The sequence below is a fragment of the Hyperoodon ampullatus genome (assembly GCF_949752795.1).
Source record: "Hyperoodon ampullatus genome assembly, chromosome: 8".
Classification (NCBI taxonomy): Eukaryota; Metazoa; Chordata; class Mammalia; order Artiodactyla; family Ziphiidae; genus Hyperoodon; species Hyperoodon ampullatus.
In genome coordinates, this window is record NC_136921.1 from 45,961,888 (window position 1) to 45,987,525 (window position 25,638).

A 25,638-nucleotide genomic window follows, 5' to 3' on the forward strand; every position below is an offset into this window, starting at 1 on the left:
TTGCCTTTCCAACTTCAGCTACAGTGTTGGCTAAGTTTGGAAAGAAGACCAGAAGAAGACCCCCGGGCCGTTTTTCTTTTGTTTTTTTTTGTTTGTTTGTTTTTTTGGTATAGTCGTCGTCGGGGACTGTTTGCACAGAGCTGTTGTGTTTTCAGCGGCGCTCTCTTCAGTTCCTTGCACTCCTCTTAACAAGCACCTCAGCAGGAGCGGCAGCCGTAGCAGCAGAAGAGCAAGCGGGGGGCGCCTGGTGTCATGACCAGGGCAAGGGAGCAAAACCGCCTGGGAAGATGCTGTGGTGAGTGGACCGAACGCATGTGGTAGAAACAGGCTGCGCAGTGGAGACCGGCACCTCCACGCAGGTGTTGGAGGAATGGGGCTCAGCTGTTAACCAGTGTGATTAGTAGCTAGTTCGACTCATATTTTGTTGGGGGTTAAGGAAGAAAGGCATTTCAAGGTATGGGAAAAGGGGCGTGCACACAAGCTAGGATGGAGAAGTAGACTGGGTAGTTTGGATGATCTTGTCAAAAATAAAATGGAGTTAAAGAATGTTGTTGAACCAAGAGCTTTTTTCACTGTATGTGAAGCTATGCAGTTATTGACCAAGAGATCGTGCTGAACTTTTCATCGACCCATCAATTTCTAGGTGACTTGATGAAATGTACATGGTTTGCCCCACAAAGTAGTTTTTAATAATTCTGTTTAATAAGGACAAATGAGTAAGCATTCCCATCTCAGCTCACTCAAGTGACTAAATACGCTTTTTATCTGCCTACTGTGTGTCTTTGCAGGATCCTTAGCAAACTACCTGACCTCTGCAAAATTCCTTCTCTACCTTGGTCATTCTCTATCTACATGGGTAAGTGAAAATCTACAGTAATTCTTACAACATGCTTGCACAATTTCTTGTTTCCTCTCATTTGGGCCAGTTGTATTAAGCCATCTTGCAGTTTTGTCATGCAGCTAAAGAAATAAATCAACCAAACATACATGCTGTAACGAAAAAGTTATTTTCACCAAAGATATTTTCCCATAGGTGTTAGTAAATGCTATTAATTATTGAGCTGTCATACTTTATGTAGACTGGCAGCTATCCAAAAACAGGATTAACAAGGACAGGACTATTTGCGTTGTTTGTAAATTGTATTTTGCATTACAAGGGTTAATAAATGGTAATATCTGCTACTAAGAATGGATGGATGTCTCATGGACCTTCTATTTTTTCACATTTTAAGATATTTCTCTGTTTTCTTCTTTTGTTAAAATTATAAGTTCCAGCCTACTGCGCTATGAAAATACAGTAGAATAGTGGAGTGACTGAGTTAGGCTAAAAATAGCATTCTAAGGTTAATTTAAATATAATTGACCCCAAGAACAAATATCTGAGTGATGAAAATTCTGGTCTTTTAAAATGTTATCTGTAGCTAGATATGTGTGGGGCATCTCAGTCTATCTTAAAAACCATCATCCAACGAAAACCAGCAACTGACTCATAATTCTCGCTCTGACTTCTTCCATGGTCTTGGAAGAGTCCCAGTGTTTCTGTGAGCCTGGATTCCTCCATCAACACTCCTCAACCCAAAAGAATAATGCCCAAAGGATGCTAGATGTGTATTTAATTAATGATGATTAGAATCTTTTAAATTAAACAATTGGTCTTATTGTTTAAAAGCAATAAACCTGCGTAAATTCTATTCATGCCTCATGTATGATATTTAATTTAAAAGAACTGTAAGTAAGGGGAAAGAATTTTGAGAGTAAATTTTGTGAATGTTACTTTCTTTTTAAACTGGAAACTTCTTTTGGATCGTTCTTAAGACATGAATGCAAACTATTGTATGAGGAAATCTGTACCCATGCCCTTGGGAAATTATTAAGCTAAGTTATCAGCTCTTTAAGAAATAGCAGTTCAAAGATGGCTTTTTTAGAAAGGCCAGCTTCTTTCTCCCCAGAGGCTTAGACAGGGATGACTCTGCAAATACATGTAAACAAGGGGGACTTGGCGTGAGTTTCATTTCCAATAACTGATGATTCTGAGTAGAAATTGAGTGAAACTACCCTTAATTAATTTAAATCCAATTAAATTGTTCTTCCAACTTAATTCAGTAAGTATTAAGTATTTTTAAAAAACCCAATAAGTGATGGAGGTAGTTTCTGAAATTCTCACCTTGTGGTCTGGACCTATCTCTTAGGGGAAGAAGGTGCCTAACTTCCAAACACTGATTAGGTTTAAGGTTTATGCGACCTTTCATTATTAGGTTGGCAGGTCAGATTTGCCAAAGGAGTGGAACTGTGATTGTTCCAGGAGGCTCTTTTTTGTCATGAATGAAAAACACAAGAAAAGTGACAGATGCTTACTCCAGTCTTACAGTAAATTGAGCAAAAGGAGTTCTTCTGGGAAACTTGGATTAAAACAAAACAAAACACAGCAATTGTAGTCGTGTAAGTTGTAGTGGATTTTCACTTACTGCAGAGGAGTCCAAAAGAGGAATCCTCTCTAATTCAATCTTTTGAGTTTTGTCTCCTGTTTGACACTTTGCCTGATTTTATTACAACAAAAGATGTCTGCTTATTTATTATATACGTGTATACATGCCTATCTATGCATTACCCTACTGACTCTGCTGAATCATGGTTTCCTGTATACACTGAGTATAGAGGTGTTAGGGTAGAAGGTTATATTGCATTAGGTTTGTGTGAGGTTGAATGCTTTTTATTTCTGACTTCATTTCTTTCTGCCAGTGGATCAATATATTTTACTCTATACTACTGGAATACAAAGTATGGTAAGAAGTGGATCCTGTCATCAAGGAGCTTATAATATAATTCAGGTTGGGCTTTAAAAAAATATATCTAATTACAAAAAAATAACTAACAGTGTAAGGCAGTGAAAAAGGGTGGCCAGTGCTGATATCTTATGCATTATGCTATGGACTGTCTCCATTTTTATGCCATATGTCTGCATGGTGCCAGATCTTACTTCCTTGGGTTTCTGCTCATAGCTCTTTAACTACTTCATGCAAAATGCCACCTTCCTGCCCCACCCTACTGCATTTTTCCTCATAGCATGTATACCACCTGGCCTGTTCTAGATTTGTTTTTGGTCTCTGTTCACTGGGATGCAAGCAGCATGAAAGCATGAATCTTGATTTTTGCGCACTGCTGAATTTCTAGTGCCTGCAGTAGAGTTGTTGAGTACATAGTAGCCTCTCAAAAAGTATTCAGTGCATTAATGACTGTGATCATTCATTCACAGACATTCATTTGGCCTTTGGCTTTCAGTGCACTGGAGGTAGATGAACATGTAAACAAATCTTCAAAGTATGATGAGAGCTTGTGGGAGGGCAGGAAATGGATGTTAGGAAGGAATGGATGGGTGGGCCTGAGATTGCACTTGGTCAACCTTTACAGAGAGTTTACCTGATTCTTGGGCTTTGTGAGTGTAGAGTCTGTTGCTTCTTAAAGCCAAAACCCTTTGGAAATTGGGGCAAGTGGAGCAGTTTTTGTTTGTTTGTTTATTTGTTTTTTAATTAATTTATTTATTTTATTTTTGGCTGTACTGGGTCTTTGTTGCTGTGCACGGGCTTTCTCTAGTAGCGGCAAGGAGGAGCTACTCTTCGTAGCGATGCTCAGGCTTCTCATTGCAGTGGCTTCTCTTGTTGCAGAACACAGGCTCTAGGTGCACGGGCTTCAGTAGTTGTGGCACGTGGGCTCAGTAGTAGTGGCTTGTGGGAGCACAGGCTTAGTTGCTCCGTGGCATGTGGGATCTTCCCGGACCAGGGCTCAAACCTCTGTCCCCTGCATTGGCAGTTGGATTCTTAACCACTGAGCCACCAGGGAAGTCCCAAGTGGAGCAGTTTTATTCCTGTCCATCAAGGAGGAGGCATGCCATACCGGAATAAGCAAGAGAGAAAACTTTCATTTCGTAGCACTTGTTTCAAGTCCTGCTTTAAAGCGAAAAAATAAACAAAGAAAGAAGCACCTACTGTATAGCACAGGGAACTATATTCAATATCCTGTGATAAACCATAATGGAAAAGAATATGGAAAAGAGCACATAACTGAATCACTTTGCTGTACACCAGAAACTAGCACAACATTGTAAATCAACTATACTTCAATAAAAATAAATTTTTTTAAAAAAGGAAGAAGCAATAGTAGTGGAATAATATTTCTTATTCTTTATGTTAAGAAAGAGGAAATTCACTCATGGAGGCAACCTATGATTTGAGGCATTTATGTGTTTTTCTCTTTTCGGAGGAATAGAGATTAGGATAAAGTACCTCCCCTCACCTCATGCCATTTTATTCTAATCAAATCTAAATTTGTTTCTTATGTTAAAGATTAAGAAAATAGCTTAATTTGTTGTTCTTATTGACATTTTTTTTTTTTTTTTTTTGCGGTACGCGGGCCTCTCACTGTTGTGGCCTCTCCCATTGCGGAGCACAGGCTCCGGATGCGCAGGCTCAGTGGCCATGGCTCACGGGCCCAGTCGCTCCGCAGCATGTGGGATCTTCCCTGACCGGGGCACGAACCTGTGTCCCCTGCATCGGCAGGCGGACTTTCAACCACTGAGCCACCAGGGAAGCCCCAATTCTTATTGACATTTTTATCTTAATGTGTAAACTTGTCTTTTTATTGGTTTCAAACAAATTGTATGTGTATATATATTTTTAGTCATTTAGTACAAGGGTATTTGAAATGTAATTCCAACTTAAATGGAAAAGATTTCTATTTTCAAAGCAAACTTTAAAAAGCTGTCCCAGAAATATGAATTATGGTACTGATTAAGTGTCAAACTTCTTGAACATTCATGGAGCAAATCTAATGTACCAGAACAATATAGTTCATAAATAAGTCTTATTCTATACTCATTTACAGCTGGGATCCACTGCATATCCACTCCTTTGTTGATTCCGCAGTTATTTGTTGTGTTTCTACTCTGGGCTGTGCACTGTGCTGAGGGTTGAGAGTGCAGAAGGTTCTAGAGCTCACATTCCAGACCATCGAGTGAGAATCAGTCTTTCAAGCATGGTATTTCCACTGGCTTCCAGTGTCTGTTTTAATGTTTACTTGGCCATGTTCACCCTATCCCTCAAGGCCCTAATCTTATGTTAATTTTAAATTGTGGTTCTAAACAATGTTCATAATCCTCTACACCAAAGTTTCTGTACCTTGGCACTATTGACATCTTGGGTTGGATAATTTTTTGTTGTGGGGGACTGTAGATGCCAGTAGTAAATCCAGCCTCACAGATGTGACAACCCAGAATAGCTCCAGACATTGCTTAGTGATCCCTAGAGGGTAAAATCACCCCCACTTGAGAAATACTGGTGTACATGAAGTTTATTGTAAATGATTGCTACAGAATATGTGCATCAGCTTAACTTTGGATGCATAAGATTGTTGTCTTGCCTTTATTAAATGTTTAAAAGCATTTGCCATACTAGGATAATACTTTGCTCCTTATTCATTAAATTTTTCAGGAGGATGTTAAGAGACATTGGAAAGAACTAGGAGTGTAGTACTACTTCCAATCCATAAGGAGCCTAGCCTGGAAAGTTAGTTTCCTATAGTGATTTCTTATAGGGATAGGTTATGATAGAACATTGTTGTCCTGTTTTAGGTTAACCTAACAAGTCAGGGATGGAGCCTAAGAGCTCATAACAAGGTCCATTATAGATTTCTTACACATTAATTTGCCTGACTCATGTAAAAGCTTCTGTTATTCCACATTTTGCAGCAATGAATTCCAAAATTCCCTATATACTCTGGAGTGAAGAAATAGTTTTTCTCCCCTTTCAAAATTTGTCTGTGTCGAAAATAACTAAATAACTACTTATGTATTTATTTCTAATATCTTCATTCATGTGGTGCCAGAATTTGCACATATTAACTTCATCTTTCTGATTGTTCTGCTGTTTTATGACTTTGAAATTTATTTGTGAAAATAGAACACAGATTTTAGAATGTTAGGGATAAAAGAAACTTGAGAGGTCATATAGTCCGTTCTTACCATTTTACAAATTGGGAAACTGGCTCTTTCTTGACATTCAAGGCATAACTGATATTTGTAAACTATACCTGTTTCATTCTGGTTCAATAGCAAACTCCTTTATGCCTTTCAAATCAGAATAGGTAAATCCCAGGCCCGGCTAGAAACCTGATACAAAAAGGAACAGGTTTTATCTCAAAAAACCTCCTTGGGCTTGGAAACTGTATTTTTTTCTAGAATGATAGGGAGTACGTTTGTTTCATTAACGTCATGCTTTTTACGGGTTTACTTAGTATCTGGGCAAGAATATTTTCCATTGTGCCAGGACAAACAGTTTTAACACCCGACTACATTCAATCCATAGAGGAATTGTTGACTTTGAGAATCTCATAATGTAGCCGGAAAGTGCCCTTTTGTTAAGGAAGCAACTTCTTGAGTATAATTGACTAGCAACCTACAACATTTTATCAGAACCTTTTATCTTCTCTTATTCAAGGGGGATCGGATGTGGCACTTTGCAGTGTCTGTATTCCTGGTAGAGCTCTATGGAAACAGCCTTCTCTTGACTGCAGTCTACGGGCTGGTCGTGGCAGGGTCTGTTCTGGTCCTGGGAGCCATCATTGGTGATTGGGTGGATAAGAATGCCAGACTTAAAGGTGAGTGGTGTTATAAAAGCCTTTGTGTTTGTGGGACTAGTGCCTGAGCTAGAGAGAAACCTCTGTGACTAACCCACTTTGCGTCTGTAGCTGCCACCTGAGTGATGGGGTGCTCAGTGGCAGCACCTCTGCATGGAGGGTCCTGGGGCTCCTGCCCAAAGTTGGGATGCCAGGATACTGAGTTTATAGATTTTGTGGGGTATCTTTTTTGGCTGTTCGTAAATTACAAATGTTAATGATTAACACCGTGGCACTTTTCTGCGAACCGTGTTAAACATTAAGAGTTTACCTAACTCTGGCATCCTTTAACCATGACTTGCACTGGAGTTCGTTTAATGTGACGTTCCTGGGACAGCTTTAACATCTATCATCTGGGTTACTGTGTTTTATATAGGCAGGTGTGTAGAGGAAGTGAAAACGATGGATTCAGAAAAGAATACCTGAGTCTGGATCACAGAGAGCTGAATTATACATTTTTGAAGAAAAAAGAAGAAATGATTATATATTGACATTTATTCTAGAGCATTAATACTGAACTCATTAAGTATTGTATAGGAAAGAGAGAAAGTGAATGAACAGTTTAATTATTCAGAATTTAAGGGCAATTTGGTTAATAATTCAGGGCAAAATTTTCCTGAGTTCCTCAGTTGATAATGCTAAGACCTGGCCATGTCTATCCTAGACACTGGGGAAAGACTGAGGTATCTGTTTCTTTCAGTGCAGGATAACTGCTCCCGGATAGAGAGCAACTGGATTATCAAATTCTAGGACTTGATGCTATTAGTAAAATGGCCAAGATGAACATTTTTCTATTTTGAGAATCGATAGACCAAAACACATATAGAAAAAGGTTTTGTATCCTGGAAAAAAAATTCCTACTTATTTACATCATTATACGTAGGAACGTGGGAATGTTATACATAGACACCTTTAACCTTATGACTGTTGAGCACTGAAATTGTAGTTTAGGATAGAATGTTGAGTTGAAGAAGAGTGCGGTGGGATAGCAGTCTTGCACTTATCCTATGTAATCAACTCACGTGACAACCTCCATGAAAATCTTCTTTGATGTCTCTAGGCTGAGTTAACCAGAGACACTTTTTTTTTCCTGCACTCACTCCCATGAAGCTTTGTTAATACCTCTGCTATTGCACTTATGCTCTTATAATTATCCTTTAACATGTCTACCTTTCCTCTGGTCTGTGGGGTCCTGAAAGCCAAGAACCTCATTCGGTTGCTATTTAATAGCCTTGTGCAATGAATGAATGAATTATATGTTGGGATTTTATTTCAAATTAATTTCAGAAAGCAGTTTGTTTTGTCTCAAGGCTTTGATATAATCTTCCAAGCCAGAATGAGCTTTACTGTCCTTACAGGCAAGAGCTGTAATTATACCTTACATATACAACCCTCTGTATTTTTCAAAGTGCTTTCAAAGCATTTTATTTGAGCATCAAAATGACCCCATAAAGTAAGGAAGGCAGGTATGTATTATATCCTCACCTTATAGACACAGACATAAGAGATATTAAGTATTCTGCCCTAGATCGTCTTCCCTCGTGAGTGGCAGAGAAAAGACTACAAGGTGTCCTTACCTGGTATCCTAACCTGTCCTTATGCCAGCCCTTTATTTACATGGGTGCCTCAGTCTCAGAAAGTTGGCATTTTCTGTGAGAAAAGGTGTAGTTTAGAATTTCATAACAATGCAAATAGCTTTAGTAAAAGGAACACACTGCTGCTTTATTCTTGGCAATTTTTTTTTTTTTTTTTTTTGCGGTACGCGGGCCTCTCACTGTTGTGGCCTCTCCTGCTGCGGAGCACAGGCTCCAGATGCGCAGGCCCAGTGGCCATGGCTCACGGGCCCAGCCGCTCCGCGGCATGTGGGATCTTCCCGGACCAGGGCATGAACACGTGTCCCCTGCATCGGCAGGCAGACTCAACCACTGCGCCACCAGGGGAGCCCTCTTGGCAATTTTTTATATGTCCTTCCTATTTATCCATACGATCTTACCAAATTCAGCCTGACATCTAGGAGGTTATGGATTCCATGACCTCTTACTTAACCTCCTCCATAACCTCCTACATGTTCTTATTTTTGCCTAAGCTACAAAGGCCTGAGAGGTGGATCTTGTTTATGTAGTTAATATAGTTCTGTTTATGACAGTAAACTTTAAAGAGAATAAACTGTGAAAATGAAAATGTGGTCATTATGAATGGCTTCAACTAACAGGAAAAATGAGGGATAGTTCTTTATTCTGTCTGCAAGTTTTACTGGTCTGATGTGATATGCTGGGCCCTACTGGAAATAGTTGAGGCAGGATTTACTTCAGGAATACTTTTCTTTCTTGTAGTAATTTGCATATGCATTAATACAGTAGAACAGTGATGTATGGATAAAAACATCTCCTTTGAGATGTTTTGGTGTATGAACACTTTGTTTCTTTCTCTGTATAGTGGCCCAGACTTCACTGGTGGTCCAGAATGTTTCGGTCATCCTGTGTGGAATCATCCTGATGATGGTTTTCTTACATAAAAAAGAGCTTCTGACCATGTACCATGGATGGGTTCTTGTAAGTTCTCAACAAGATTCTTGATGGTAGAAAATTGAATGTCTGTTAGTGGTAAAAGATGAAAACTCTTTGAGGGAGTATCTTTTCACAAATAGGGCCTGTTAATTTTTTTTTTAATAACTGTATATTTACAAATTTAAAGATACCAGAAATACATGGAAGTCAGAAAAAACCAGCATGGAAATTAGAACATGTTCAGAATGGAAAGATAATTTTTAGAATTTAAACATAGCATGTCAAAACCAGTAGGATACTTCTTTTTTTTTTTTGTAATATTTGAGGATAATTTTATTAGTAGTATTACTAAAGAACAGTGATTATTTTCAGTCTATAGTCAAAGTATTTCCTTCCCCTTTGTTGAATGATTATTGTGTATAAGTTGTATTAGATGCATTTGAATGATAGAAAAATTATTCAAGTGTGGATCCTGTAGGGAGATTAGATGTGACACATAATAACTATGATACATGGTAGCATGGTTAAGTGCCTTCACGAAAAATGGAGTTCTGGGTTGGCCATTTAGGTGGGCCTTGAAAATGGGATGTTATTCTCCCAAGATTTCATTATGAAATATTTCAAACATTCAGCAAAGTTGGAAGAATTCTCCACTGAACACCCATATACCTACCACTTAGTTTCTACTTCTGCCATTTTATTATACTTGCTTTATCATATATTTATCCGTTGGCACATCCATCTTCCCATCAATCCCTCTTTGTTTTTAAAATTTATTTTTGGAATGATGGACTGGCATTCATAAAGGCATGAAAATAGGGGAAGCACAGTTTATCTGAGTGATGGATGTATGCAACACACAGAGAAGGTTTGAAAAGTGTAGGAAGGAGAGTTTCTATTGTCAGACTGAACTTGGACTTTATATACATTATGAAAATAATATTATGTTATAGACCAAGTTTTTCTATGAGAGTGTATGTTTGTTTTTGTAATATAAGAAATTATGAAAATAGTATTACATTTTTCATTTTTTAAATGCAGTTTCTCAGAAACATGTTCTTGTGTAAATATAGAGCATGGAATGCAGTGTAAAGACAATGTGCTGCATTTGATTTAAAACTGATATACAGAATTTGGTAATGCAGGGAACAGATTACATAATTGACTTAATGCAACTAGTAGACATTTATAAGATGTTTAGATTTTTGCTTGGTTTGTTCTTTTTTTTTTTCCAGCAGCAGGTTCTTATTAGTTATCCATTTAATACATATTAGTGTATACATGTCAATCCCAATCTCCCAATTCATCACACCACCACCACCACCCCCTGCCGCCGCCGCTTTCCCTCCTTGATGTCCATGTTTGTTCTCTACATCTGTGTCTCAATTTCCGCCCTGCAAACCGGTTCATCTGTACCATTTTCTAGGTTCCACATATCTGTATTAATATACAATATTTGTTTTTCTCTTTCTGACTTACTTCACTCTGTATGACAGTCTCTAGATTCATCCATGTCTCTACAAATGACCCAATTTCATTCCTTTTTATGGCTGAGTAATATTCCATTGTATATATGTACCACATCTTCTTTATCCATTTGTTTGTCGGTGGGCATTTAAGTTGCTTCCATGACCTGGCTGTTGTAAATAGTGCTGCAATGCACATTGGGGTGCATGTGTCATTTTGAATTATGGTTTTCTCTGGGTATATGCCCAGTAGTGGGATTTCTGGGTCATATGGCAATTCTATTTTTAGTTTTTTAAGGAACCTCCATACTGCTCTCCATAGTGGCTGTATCACTTTACATTCCCACCAACAGTGCAAGAGGGTTCCCTTTTCTCCACACCCTCTCCAGCATTTGTTGTTTGTAGATTTTCTGATGATGCCCATTCTAACTGGTGTGAGGTGATACCTCATTGTAGTTTTGATTTGCATTTCTCTAATAATGAGTGATGTTGAGCAGCCTTTCATGTGCTTCTTGGCCATCTGTATGTCTTCTTCGGAGAAATGTCTGTTTAGATCTTCTGCCCATTTATGGATTGGGTTGATTGTTTTTTTAATATTGAGCTGCCTGAGCTGTTTATATATTTTGGAGATTAATCCTTTGTCCGTTGATTTGTTTGCAAATATTTTCTCCCATTCTGAGGGTTGTCTTTTTGTCTTGTTTGTAGTTTCCTTTGCTTTGCAAAAGCTTGTAAGTTTCATTAGGTCCCATTTGTTTATTTTTGTTTTTATTTCCATTACTCTAGGAGGTGGATCAAAAAAGATCTTGCTGTGATTTATGTCAAAGAGTGTTCTTCCTAAGTTTTCCTCCAAGAGTTTTATAGTGTCTGGTCTTACATTTAGGTCTCTAATGCATTTTGAGTTTATTTTTGTGTATGGTGTTAGGGAGTGTTCTAATTTCATTCTTTTACATGTAGCTGTCCAGTTTTCCCAGCACCACTTATTGAAGAGACTGTCTTTTCTCCATTATATATCCTTGCCTCCTTTGTCATAGATTAGTTGACCATAGGTACATGGGTTTATCTCTGAGCTTTCTATCCTGTTCCATTGATCTATATTTCTGTTTTTGTGTCAGTACCATATTGTCTTGATTACTGTAGCTTTGTAGTATAGTCTGAAGTCAGGGAATCTGATTCCTCCAGCTCCGTTTTTTTCCCTCAAGACCACTTTGGCTATTCGGGGTCTTTTGCGTCTCCACACAAATTTTAAGACTTTTTGTTCTAGTTCTGTAAAAAATGCCATTGGTAATTTGATAGGGATTGCATTGAATCTGTAGATTGCTTTGGGTAGTATAGTCATTTTCACAGTATTCATTCTTCCAATCCAAGAACATGGAATCTCTCTCCATCTGTTGGTATCTTCTTTAATTTCTTTCATCAGTGTCTTATAGTTTTCTGCATACAGGTCTTTTGTCTCCCTAGGTAGGTTTATTCCTAGGTATTTTATTCTTTTTGTTGCAATGGTAAATGAGAGTGTTTCCTTAATTTCTCTTTCAGATTTTTCATCATTAGTGTATAGGAATGCAAGAGATTTCTGCACATTAATTTTGTATCCTGCAACTTTACCAAATTCATTGATTAGCTCTAGTAGTTTTCTGGTGGCATCTTTAGGATTCTCTATGTACAGTATCATGTCATCTGCAAACAGTGGCAGTTTTACTTCTTTTCCAATTTGTATTCCTTTTATTTCTTTTTCTTCTCTGATTGCTGTGACTAGGACTTTCAAAACTATGTTGAATAATAGTGGTGAGGGTGGACATCCTTGTCTTGTTCCTGTTCTTAGAGGAAATGCTTTCAGTTTTTCACCATTGAGAATGATGTTTGCTGTGGGTTTGTCGTATATGGCCTTTATTATGTTGAGGTAGGTTCCCTCTGTGCCCACTTTCTGGAGAGTTTTTATCATAAATGGGCATTGAATTTTGTAAAAAGCTTTTTCTGCATCTATTGAGATGATCATATGGTTTTTCTTCTTCAGTTTGTTAATATGGTGTATCACATTGATTGGTTTGTGTATATTGAAGAATCCTTGCATCCCTGGGATAAATCCCACTTGAACATGGTGTATGATCCTTTTAATGTGTTGTTGGATTCTGTTTGTTAGTATTTTGTTGAGGAGTTTTGAATCTATAATCATCAGTGATATTGGTCTGTAATTTTCTTTTTTTGTATTATCTTTGTCTGGTTTTGGTATCAGGGTGATGGTGGCCTCAGAGAATGAGTTTGGGAGTGTTCCTTCCTCAGAAATTTTTTGGAAGAGTTTGAGAAGGATAGGTTTTAGCTCTTCTCTAAATGTTTGATAGAATTCACCTGTGAAGCCATCTGGTCCTGGATTTTGTTTGTTGGAAGATTTTTAGTCACAGTTTCAATTTCATTACTTGTGATTGGTCTGTTCATATTTTCTATTTCTTCCTGGTTCAGTCTTGGAAGCTTATACCTTTCTAAGAATTAGGGCCTGTTAATTTTGATCTCTGTGTCTACTTTAATATACCCTACCATTTTTGTCTTGTTTTGCTTTTTGGCCCTTAACAGGCATTCATTAAGTATTGTTTGAATTTAAATTTCATTCTATTGGTTGTTTTCCTGTTGTTTTGTTTTATTTTATTATTTATTTTTGGCTGCATTGGGTCTTTGTTGCGGTGTGTGGGCTTTCTCTAGTTGCAGAGAGTGGGGGCTACTCTTTGTTTTGGTGCACGGGCTTCTCATTGCGGTGGCTTCTCTTGTTGCGGAGCACAGGCTCTAGAGCGCAGGCTCAGTAGTTGTGGCACACGGGCTCAGTAGTTGTGGCTCATGGGCTCTAGAGCGCAGGCTCAGTAGTTGTGGCGCATGGGCTTAGTTGCTCTGCGGCATGTGGGATCTTCCCGGACCAGAGCTCGAACCCGTGTCCCCTGCATTGGCAGGCAGATTCTTAACCACTGAGCCACCAGGGATGCCCCTTCCTGTTTGTTTTTTAATGGCAGTTCTAAGAGTTTATTACATAATTCAGTTGCTAGTTTTAAGCTCAGTAGTATTAACCTGTAATTTTTTCACACCATTTAAGAAATGTTATCCATATATATATATGTATATAAATCTGTCATGATTGTGTTCTTCTAATAATAAGCGGTATTTCTGTTTGAGGACATGGACTAGATAACTTCCCACACTCTGATTTCATGATAACTTGATGGAAAAGAGGAGAGAGATGGGTGTAGTGGAAAGCAGTGAATTTGATGTTCCTATTTAATCTTCTTAAGTATATTTGGATTGATAATGTAGAGTTTCAAAGCCAGGTAGGACAAGAAACCTTCTAGTCTATTGCCTTCATTTTGTTGATGAGAAAAGTAAGACAAAGTGATGTTAGCTGATTGTCCATTGTCATGCAACTGGAAAGTGTCAGAACTCTGATTTAAATTCAAGTCTTCTCACTTCCCCTTCACTGTTTTTTCCAAAGGACATATTTGTGGGGGAAATTAAAAACCACCCCTGTGTTAACACTTTATGATAACTATGTGACATAAATGTGCATATGACTATTAAAATTTTTTGTATTATGCGTACCACAGATGATACAGATTAGAAAGACATTATGCCCTTTAACGTGACCACTGGTGTTTATTGTTTCATGTGTACAAAGTAGAATGATTTCTTATGATTTTATGAAATGAAATTAAAATAAAAATTTTATTATTATGTTACCAAAGACCATTTTAAACTATATTGTACAGCGAGGTAGGTACAGTTTGGTAAAACTGACATTTTAATAATTTTTTCCTGTAATTCCTTAGACTTCATGCTATATCCTGATCATCACTATTGCAAATATTGCAAACCTGGCCAGTACTGCTACTGCAATCACAATCCAAAGGGATTGGATTGTTGTTGTTGCAGGAGACGACAGAAGCAAACTAGCAGGTAATTTGCTTTTCTCTTTCTACCAAATGGGTTTTTATCAGGATTCACTTTAAATCAGTGGTAGTAAATGAGGCTTAAGCCTTTTTCTCCAAGTATTTTTTTTTAAGAATAATAAAATTGAAGTCCTAGTCTTTTTCTTACAACATTATCTGTCTCAGTGCAAAGATTTACCTCACTGTTATGAAGCTAATTTATAGGCTATTGACCTTCTCTTTTATTCTATGCAAACCTGGCAAATAGAAGAACATTTCTTTTGAGCTCTTTCTTTCAAATTCTGTTAACTGTTTCTAAATGTTTTCTTAATACTTAGAACAGTGAAAATCTGACTTGTGATTTTAACAGTCATACTGTGGACATTATTACCAGTACTTACTGGTTATACTATGGATATTGTGTTTATCCAAACAAATGGAAACAACTTAATTCTAGGAGAGACTCTAGAAGTGAATTCCTTCAACTTTAAAGCCATAATTGGTAACTTTTATTACATTATGTATGGTGTTATGTAACTGCTATTATGAATACTAAAGAAATACAGGATAGAACATAGGTTTTTAAAAAGCTTGCATCTTAGTTGTCCATTGGAAACATATACAAGAGGAGCAAAGAAAGTCTGAAGAATGCTTACAAAGCAACACGTCCATTATGTCAAGATTACTTGGGCTCAGAATAACCTACCTCACTGGATATTCCCCACCAGCCCCCCAGTACAGCACCCAGACACAAATTGGATTGAAATTACACAGAGTAAAGGAGGAAGGGTGCACCTATCTACCGATCAGATCAGCTGAGTCAACTCTGCTGGTCATTGAGATAATGGGTATCACAAACACATTTCCCAACCATCCTGACTGACAAGGAAACCATTCCTTGTCAGTGACCAGTGGCTTATCAGGACACAGAGGCAAGATTGAGTACTGGGGTCAGCAAGCAACTTTGTTTGACTAGACACGTGATTTTTAAAAAAAAAAAAAAAGGTAGAAAGGAGGTTGAGAGAAAGGGTACAAAATCTGTGGAAGGTCTACATGAAGAAAATGAAGGATTTGCTTAAAAGTGGTCACTTTGTGGTAGCAGTAATAATACTGCTCCAGATAGAAATACCACAGTGATTTTAGAGAATGGTGAGTGTGGAAGATGAATTTATTAACACATGTGAGTCTGGATTGCAGGAAATTCTCTCTGGAGCTAAAGTAGTGATTCTCACTGATTTTTCTTCCTGTGATCATTTACTAATAGGAAATAATTCCATCTCTCTTTTTTGTCACGTGGAATTAAAAGATAAGACTTTGTCCTTTTTTTTTTTTGGTGTTTTTTCCCTGTTATTTACTTTCTCTTTTAGTGTGCAATTTTACGGATGTAATACATGTCCATGTTTTAAAATTCAAAGGGCACAAAAAGGATATATTTTGAAAACAGATCACATATATATCTGTTGAAATGTATTTGGGGAAAAAAGTGGCTTTTAAGGTGATTTTCTTTCTCTTACCTGAATTTCTTAACTCATGTTGACTCTGTGAAGTCTGTAATTGAAAAAAAAAAAAAAGCCCTGAGTAAAGAGAAAGTTACACTGAATCTTTAATTTGTGCTAAATATCCAAGTAAATAAATAACAAAAACAAAGATCCCACATAACTTTCTGGGATCTTTCTGACTACAAAGTGATATTCCAGAAAAATAACAAAAATATGACTGGCCATTTCTCAGCTGTCCTTTATTTGAGGAATTATTGCAGAGTGGAAAAATCCAGGCTAACCAGTCTATTTTCTAACCTTCTGGAGTTTCTCAAATTTAAGAAAGGAAGTAAGCTGCCTGTTGAACTCTTGTCCACTGTGAATTAGCTTAGGAAGCAGTGCTGTTTCAAATCCAGCCCCTAGAACGGGTTAGTAGCCTAATGAAGGAAAACCTCCATGTTGTTTTCCCTCAGGTTTTGACCTCCGTGTTTGTTTTAAAATTAATTAAAAACCATGCTTCAAAACAGGAAACAGAAACTTCTTCCATCCTGAGGGTCAGCAAGGCTCTAACCATGGGTTTTTGGTACCATTCCTGCTAGAAGGCAGAGTTACAGAGCAGAAAAAAAGGAGGAGGGTAAAGGAAAAGTAGAAGAGAAATTTTTGAGGTTGCCAGCAAAGACTGTTAGAAACCAAGCAGGAGACGGGGCAGGGCTGGCTGAACCCGTGTGCGTTGTGAGGTGTGTGTGTGTGTGTGTGTGTGTGTGTGTGTGTGTGTGTGTGCGTGCGCATGCGTGCGTGTGTGAGTGATGGGGGAGGGGTGTGCCCATAAAGAGGGAAGGTTGTGAGCTGGATGCTAATTGCTCCCATTTCCTCATCCCAATGTTTCTTGATTTCAGAGGAGTTTTTAAAATTGGAAGTTGTATCACCGAGGGTAAAGAACAAGAGAAATTTTCCCTGGAAGGTTGAAAAGTTTTGTAACTCCAGTGGCATCAGGTCAAAATATAGCTGTTACCATCTAATTTAGACAGCTCCAGGAAAGATGCTCTTTTTCTACATAAATACTGTTAATTAATCTGTTAACTAATTTGTATAGGTACTTGATTTAGTGTTTTATTAAAACATTCTTTTGAGCCATGACCCTTAACCTGTCAAACCTTTTTGAAACTCATTTCCTTTGCCTGAGTTTTTATTCCATCTGTTGTTTTATTTCCTTCTTCATTTCCTTTGTTAATCACTTTTTGTTAATAGCTTCTGAGGTTTTTCTTGTCCACCATTCTAAAGAAACATCTGCTGGTTGGCTTGAGCAAGTACGACAGATAACTTTCTTGTTTGAACTCTATTGACTGAAAATTGATTTCATATTTGAGGTAGACAAACCTGCTAGCTACTATTTGCTCAGCAAATCTGTTTTTTATTATTATTCTATGAGGTGTAATATACCTTTTATAATAGTAAGTAGTTACTGAATGTCATGCTCTGTGCCACAGCTGTAGATGAAAACAGTTAAATTGGAATTAAATCAGCACAGATTTGTGTGTTTGCATAAGAATAAATACAAACCTGCAAAAAGAATATGTTTGCACATTCAGAGGACCAATTCTTCTCCAGCCTGTTAACAGTAAAATGATTAGGTCTTTTTCAAAATTATTTTTTCATTCATTCTGCTTCAGAAAAATAAAATCTGTTTTCTGACACTACATCTAAACATTATTAGCTTCCTGAGATAGAAATTTCTAAATTCTAAATAAAAGATAGAAATTGGTGGCATTAAGAAGCTTCATGAGCACTTGAAAATGGAGGTAGTGAAAGATTAACAAATCATTTTAACTAAATTTTGTTTTTGTTCTGGGGCCTTCAGATCCAAGAGTATATTTTCATTAGTACTTGATTTTTGGATCCAAATTATTGAGTTATTTGGATCAATTCTACACTTCCCTGTTAGGAACTTATTAGTAGGGGCAGATGGAAGTTAATGAGGCCGTGGCAAAAAATGGCTGTGTGTAAGATCAATGAAAACTGCCTTTGCCTCTCAAGTGAAAGGTGAAATATGTCAAAGTTCTTCTGTTATCATATAAGCATTCTGCACACATAGGACTAATTGGAAGGCATTTGAGGACCAGGAAGAACTAGAGAAAGAATAACGGCAGTTTTCTATTAATGTACTTATTAGTCACGTACTGCTTTTCCCTTAAAGTGCCCCACATGACTGATGAGGACTTGTCTCAATAATTTTCACTCTACTTCGTGAGATAGAGAATGAGAAAGTAGGTTATTTTCTTGACTTCCTTTCCTTTATTCATCTTGTCCTCTACTCTGACTCACCTACATTCCCATGGTCATACCCTAGGCCTTGGTATCACCACTAAACCCTCCCTTTTCATAATCTCAATCTCCAGCATCCAAGACTTGAACTATACCTCCTGTCTTTCCAGCTCACTCCTCCTGGTACCCCAGCCATGCTCCAACCTGGTTGGCACCTACAAGCCATTAATTCCACTACCTTTTTACTGCTCATGACCTTTCTTGTCTCTCCTCCTTACCCAGCTTAAATTCCAAGGTCAGTTGTTCCACCCATATGCATGCCTCCTAGTGTATATCCTCAGCTCACCTGGCCTCCTCTCCTTTTGTCACTTTCCTCTCATAAGACCCTGCTTAAATCCATCTCTCCACAGTAGCACACGGCTGGTAAAAACCGTACAACTTTGCTCTGTCTTAAAGCTCAAGACCACTGGATTCAAGTTGACCCTTTCATGCTGCCAGATGATCATACTCTTTTCTCTGGTCCCTTCCTTCTCCCACTTTCCTAAAGGACTATTTCTCACTTTCTCCTTTCTCCTCATACACTCGGTACCTCCTCTCCCATCCTCACTTTCACTGATGACCTTGCTTTGTATTCTACTGAGAAAATGGAAAAATGAGGAGAGAACTTCCGTGGGCTCCCACCTTCACATCACTCTTCCTTCTTGTACCTGAGGCCGTTTACGTGACCTACACTGTTGAACTGCTTGCGTTCCTAAGAACAACTCTGCCACTTGTGCAGTAGATTCAGATTCCATCCCTTCTCATCTGCTGTATCATTTGCATCAGCATATAAGCATGCTATAACTTTTCTCATCTTAAAAATCCCTGTCTTTACCCCTCTGTCACCCCATTTCTTTGTTCTTCTTTTGAACAAAACTTAACAAAAAGAAATATCTGTACCCACTCTTTCCAATTTCTTTCCCTGGTCAGGGCCTTGCTTTCCATAATGCCAGGGGGGCAACATTCACATTGTGAATCCAGGGGGTGCCACTCACTTAAAATATAATAGAAATGGTATCCCCTGGAGTTGGCACCAATCTCTTAAACCAACTTCAATCAGGCATTTGCCTTACTGCTCCACCAGAACTATTCTTTTTGAGGTCCTCAATACCTTCCATGTGACCTAATCTAGAGCTGATTGTCAGTGCTCATCTTTGTTGACTTACCAGCATCACTTGCCAGTTGATTACTCCCCTCTCTTTGAAACAATGTTACCTCTTGGCTTCTCGGACACCCTGCTCTCCTGTTTTCTCTCCTCTTTTGCCGATTCCTCCTCATCTTCCTGACCTCTGAACATTGGCATGCCCAGGACTCAGTCCTCAGACCTCGTCTTTTCTCATCTACCCTCACTCCCCTGGTGATCTCATCCAGTGTCATTGCTTCAAAGCTCAAGCTGCCGATTACTCCCAAATCTGGCACATGCTTCTTCCCTAGACCCCAGACCTATATGACTGACTGTCTGCTTGACAGGGCCTCTAGAGATGTATCAACATCTCTAGAACCAGATGCTTATTCTTTTGTCCAAAACCTGATTCTTCTGAAGTCTTGTCTTTCTCAGTAAGTGGAAACTCTGTCCTTCCAATAGTTGCTCAGGGTAAAAACTTTAATTCCTCTCTTTCTGTCACACAGCATATCTAATCTGTTTTCAAGCCTTCTTGATTCTACTTTAAAGTACATCCAGTATCTATTTCTCCACTTCCATTGCTACTGTCCTGCTCCATGCCACGTCATCTCCCGCCTGTCTCCCTGCCTCTGCACTTGTCTACACCCCCCCCCCACACACACTTACTTTACACTGTTTTCTCATCACAGCAGCCAAAATAAACCTTTAAAAATATGTCCCGTGATACCACCTCTCTGTACCTTAACTTCCAAAGGCTTCCTGAGTCATTCAGTGTAAAAACTGAAGTTTGAGTAATAGACTAAGACCTTACATGATTGGGCCAATCTTCTCTCCTCTCTGACCGCATCTCTTCCTATCCTCTCCCTTCCTCACTCTGCTCCAGCCCTACTGGCCTCCTCGCTGTTCCTCTGGGCAAACTCCTCCTGCCCCAGGACTTTTGCACTTCCCTTGGTCTGGATTTGTCTTTTCCCTGATATCCGGGTGACTCACTCTTTTGCCTCCTGCTGCTTCACGCCTCTGCTCTGATGCTCTCTTTTTTTCAGTGAGTTCTTCCCTGACCTTGCCATATATAAAACTGAAATTTCCCCCTTCCCATGAGCACTCTGTATGCCCTTTTTTTCTGCTTTATTTTTCACTACAATATTTCATGAACATCTGACATGCTCTATATTTACATGCTTGTTGATTTATTATTTTTGTTTTCCCTTGGGAGTGTAAACTTCATGAAGACAGGGAAGGATATTCTTCATTTTTTGTTATGGTGCCAGAATGGTGCCTAGCTCATAATAGGCATTTAATAAAATGCTTGTTGAAATAAATGAATGTAGAGTTACTATTGAATTCATTTTTTAAAAGCTGATGTCAGGCTCATTTATATAATCCCAAGGGAATCACGGTTTTTGAGGCAAATTTAATATGACTTGATCCAAACAACAAATGATTTTCTAACAAAATGGTTTGCTTGCAGAATGCTTTTAGCAGTTTACATCTTAGGAGTCTACACTCTTAGTTTATGAGTTGTATTATGTAAGTGGGCAGTCTCTCTTTGATAGATTTGCACACTTATCTGCCTCTTTCGCCTACCTCTGTAGATATGAATGCTACAATACGAAGGATTGACCAGTTAACCAACATCTTGGCCCCCATGGCTGTAGGCCAGATTATGACATTTGGCTCCCCAGTCATTGGCTGTGGTTTCATTTCGGGCTGGAATTTGGTATCCATGTGTGTGGAGTACTTTCTGCTCTGGAAGGTTTATCAGAAAACCCCTGCTCTAGCTGTGAAAGCTGCTCCTAAAGAGGAAACTGAGTTGAAACAGCTGAATGTATACAAAGGTAAACTCAACAAAATGTTTAATCCCTTTATTCTTATTTTCAGACCTTAACTATTGGTTAAGGCTGAAATAATTTTGAATTTATATCAGGTTTAGTTGCCACTGAAGGCCTGCATGAGGTTAAATATATCAATGTGATAGTAAGTCAGAACCCAGGCTCTTGAGGGTCTGAGGAGCAACTCTGGGTTGAACCTCAAGGGGTTGGAATGGGACCCCTGACCCTTTTCCTTAACAGGAACAGCAGACACAGAGGGACAATTCATTGAGGGAGGGCTGGGCAAAGTTGAGCCATAGGAATGGGAAGAAGAGTGGGAGAAGGAGAACAAGAGAATTCCTAGGAGTCTATAAAGAAGGGAGTTAACATGCCCTTTGTAAGACAGTGGAAGGGAGTGAGGACATGAGGTGGGCATTTTTCAGGAAGAGAAGAGGAAATTGGTCTTCTGAACAAATGTAATCTTAAAAGGGTCCCAGAAAATAAGATTCTGTGTTTCCCCAGACAATTATTATACGTTATCTGATCTGTTTTCCTGCTATTTGGTGGGATTATACTTTCTGAGAGAGAGGGGAAGAGAGGAGGGGAGAAGTATCAATAGTATTTTGTTTCTTTAACATAAATACTTGGAGATTGTTCCTTGGCTGGAATTCTTAGATGAGTAAAAGAAAATACATTTTATATTGTAGTATCCAAGGGTATCCAAGGGTGATACCCTCCATGGGTGAGGGAAAGGGGAGAAGAAAAAATATTAAGATAGTTGGCTTTTTCCCTCATGTCCCCTCCCTCAAATAATAATGTCTTTTATTAACAGAAACTGAGCCAAAACCCCTGGAGGGAACTCATCTAATGGGTGAGAAAGACCCTGACATCCATGAACTTGAACATGAGCAAGAGCTAAGTTGTGCCTCCCAGATGGCTGAGCCCTTCCGCACCTTCCGAGATGGATGGGTCTCCTATTACAACCAGCCAGTGTTTCTGGCGGGCATGGGTCTTGCTTTCCTCTATATGACTGTCCTGGGCTTTGACTGCATCACTACAGGGTACGCCTACACTCAGGGGCTGAGCGGGTCCATCCTCAGTATTTTGATGGGAGCGTCAGCCGTAACTGGAATAATGGGAACTGTGGCTTTTACGTGGCTACGTCAAAAATGTGGCCTGGTTCGGACTGGTCTGATCTCAGGATTTGCACAGCTTTCCTGTTTGATCTTGTGTGTGATCTCCGTGTTCGTGCCTGGAAGCCCCTTGGACTTGTCTGTTTCTCCCTTTGAAGATATCCGTTCTAGGTTCATTCAAACAGAACCACTTTCAATTACACCTACAAAAATATCTGAAATCATCTCTACAACTGATATGCACATGTCAAACGGATCTGATCCTGCTAATATTGTCCCAGAGATGAGTCCTAAATCTGTGCCTATAATCTCTGTCAGTCTGCTGTTTGCAGGCGTCATTGCTGCTAGAATCGGTAAGAAATCTCTTTTTGTATATTAATGAACTAAAGTGTCTTTTTGCAGTGTGGTTTCAGATAATTCAACAGTAAGTGGTCTAAAATATTCCCTGAATGTTAATTGAAGCAAGATCCACTATTTATCCTTATGTATCATCCAGTCACTTATTATGAAATATTTATTTTATAGTTTAAAAAAATCTATATTTGTGTGCGTGTGTGTGTGTGTGTGTATGTATGTATACCTTCTTAAAACATGGTTAGGCCTTGAAAATTTTTACTAAATGGATATCTTACTCTTTTAATGTAGTTTACTTAATTTTTCAAAAGATATTATCAATAATAATTATACTTTTAGTAATTTAGAGTCTTTATATTGCTATAACTTTACCAGAAGGACTGTAATTTAGCAAATATTTCAATGGGACAAGGTAAAAAAAAGGGTTTGGGGTTTAAGTTAAAAAATAAGACAGTAGTTACAAAAAAAAAATCCTTCAAAGGTCTTCTCTAGCTGATATTTGTTTATTGTATACTTTGCCAAACAAATGGATTTTATAGCTCTGGAAGGAAACATAATGTAAAGACCTCTTACAAAGTGAAATTTAAGTAGTCATTAATAGAGTACGGATGAATTATCTCTGCCTGAAATCGTTCTTGAAATGAAACCATATTTATCCCGTGATACAAAGCAGTTCATTAATTTATCAAAGACATTAATATTTAAGCAAGACAGCTTTATTGTAGGGGCTTTAGAACCCAAACAGTAAATGTATTAATGGTTTAAAGTTTCCTTACACTTTAACGATAACAATATATTAGGTCTACTCATTTTAAACTTTAAAAATACTAGTAATTGTAATAGGATTTATTATGTCTCTGATTTGAGAGTTTTGCTTTCATAGTGTGAATAATCACAGAAAAACAGAATTAAGAAGTTTGTAAATTAGACTTATTTTTGTCTTGTGGCTGTAAAAACAATTTCTTGAAGCTACTAATAACTCAGTGTTTATTAATGAAAAATAATTCTCTAAGGCTAGGCTATGATAAATATACATATGGTGACTTTAAGGTAATAGGGTTAAGTATGTATTTTGCACATGTCAACAGATTTTTAATCTGTAAATCTGAAATGTACAGCTATAAGTTAAAATTAAGTTTCTAAAAAATGTCTTTTATTATAGGTCTTTGGTCCTTTGATTTAACTGTGACACAGTTGCTTCAAGAAAGTGTAGTCGAATCTGAGAGAGGCATTATAAATGGTGTACAGAACTCCATGAACTATCTTCTTGATCTTCTGCATTTCATCATGGTCATCCTGGCTCCAAATCCTGAAGCTTTTGGCTTGCTCGTATTGATTTCAGTCTCCTTTGTGGCAATGGGCCACATCATGTATTTCCGATTTGCCCAGAAAACTCTGGGCTCCCAACTTTTTGTCTGTGGTCATGGTGATAAAGAAGTTACAGATGCAAATCAAACTAATACATCGGATGTGTAAGACAGTTTAACTGTTGCTATCCCTGTTACTAGGTTATGTAGAGCACATGTGCCTATTTTGTACTTCAAAATTCCAATAAATGGCTCGGTGTCTCTCTCTGGTTTTACCACAGCTATACCTTGGGGGCTAAAAGCTAGTTAGGAAACTTGAGCCAGCAGAAATGAGCTGGTTAATTTCCCTTATATTTAAGGGTGGAAAAAAAATAAAGAAAAACTCAGTTTAAATATGGAGACTAAAATAGTAACACTGATTTTCCCTATTTCTCACGAGTAGGTAAAATTTTACATAAAAGAGTGATTAGTCATGTGAATTAAGTTATTCTTTGGCAGATTTTTATTATCTGTACTAGAATTCAGGTATGTCAGTTTTCCCTAACACTCTTGTTCAAGTCTAGCTAATTTACTTTTAAAAGAAAATCTTATTCTCAGTTATATTATAAAAACAAATTCTCTTCCAAGTTTGAAGATTAAAATTTGATAACCAGTATTATCCTTATTAATCCTATTGATGTTAAGGGATTTACCTGTATGTGGAAAAATGAAATACTTAACTAGAATTCTCTAATAGGGTTTATGGTTTAACTTTAGAGACCACCTTTGTATTTTTCTTATCAGCTAGGGCAAAATATTGTATTAAGCATATGTTAACACTTCATAAAATGGCTATTGTGTAAGCTGAAGATAGAAGCAAAGCTGTAGAGTAGATTTATAACACAGTGAATGCATGAGGACTTCAAACACGCCAGTGGTTCGGCCATAGAAACTAGAAGTTAAAAGTCACACGAAGGGCAAGATCTGGATTTAACTTACGTTGCTATCCTTAATGATCTCTGTCGTGGAATATGAGGGAATTAGCCTTCGGCCTGGCAAGTTAAATGTAGAAAGCAAGCCCAAACTTGAAAGGTTTTGTTTTATAAATCATTTGATTTACTTTTAACATGCTTGGTAGAGCATTTTTACTTTCACTGTTTTGTACCCAGGAGTTATTTTTACCTAGTTGTAGAGCAAGACTGTTCATAAACGTATCCCTTTCAAACATCTTTGAGAAAAATGGAGGAAAAAAAAACCTTTTATATATATATATATTTTACAAGTAAAAACTGTTTTACAAGTCATTTTGCAACATGCCAGTACCAATGGGGTACTTTGCCTTAACTGTTCATGCACTTTCATGGAGACTGCAATACGTTGCTCTGAGCACTTTCTTTATCCTTGAGGTTTAATCTTTTTCTCCTTTCTATAGTATGACATAATGATTTGCTATGTTGTAAAATCTTTGTAAAATATTTCTGTATAAAAACATTTTTAAAAATCTTGATTTCTTTTTCCTTAATTGCATTCCACAGTTGTTTAATATTGCTTTTGTTATAGAACATCTGTTTTGGGTAACATCTGTTTCTCTCTAAAGGCCTACAGTTTCATAATAAT

The 25,638-nt window shown here is 37.9% G+C and overlaps 1 protein-coding gene across 1 annotated transcript; it reads left to right on the plus strand.

Annotated features, from left to right (window-relative positions):
- Positions 1 to 252: 252 nt before the first annotated feature.
- Positions 253 to 25,528, plus strand: SLC40A1 (solute carrier family 40 member 1; the record flags this gene model as incomplete). The annotated part of the gene is made up of 8 exons (XM_079709973.1): positions 253 to 295; positions 789 to 856; positions 6,489 to 6,648; positions 9,103 to 9,218; positions 14,440 to 14,566; positions 21,033 to 21,275; positions 22,081 to 22,734; positions 23,898 to 25,528. 8 exons carry the CDS (start codon positions 253 to 255, stop codon positions 24,209 to 24,211), a joined length of 1,725 nt encoding a protein of 574 aa, XP_079566099.1. The 3' UTR covers positions 24,212 to 25,528.
- Positions 25,529 to 25,638: the final 110 nt, after the last annotated feature.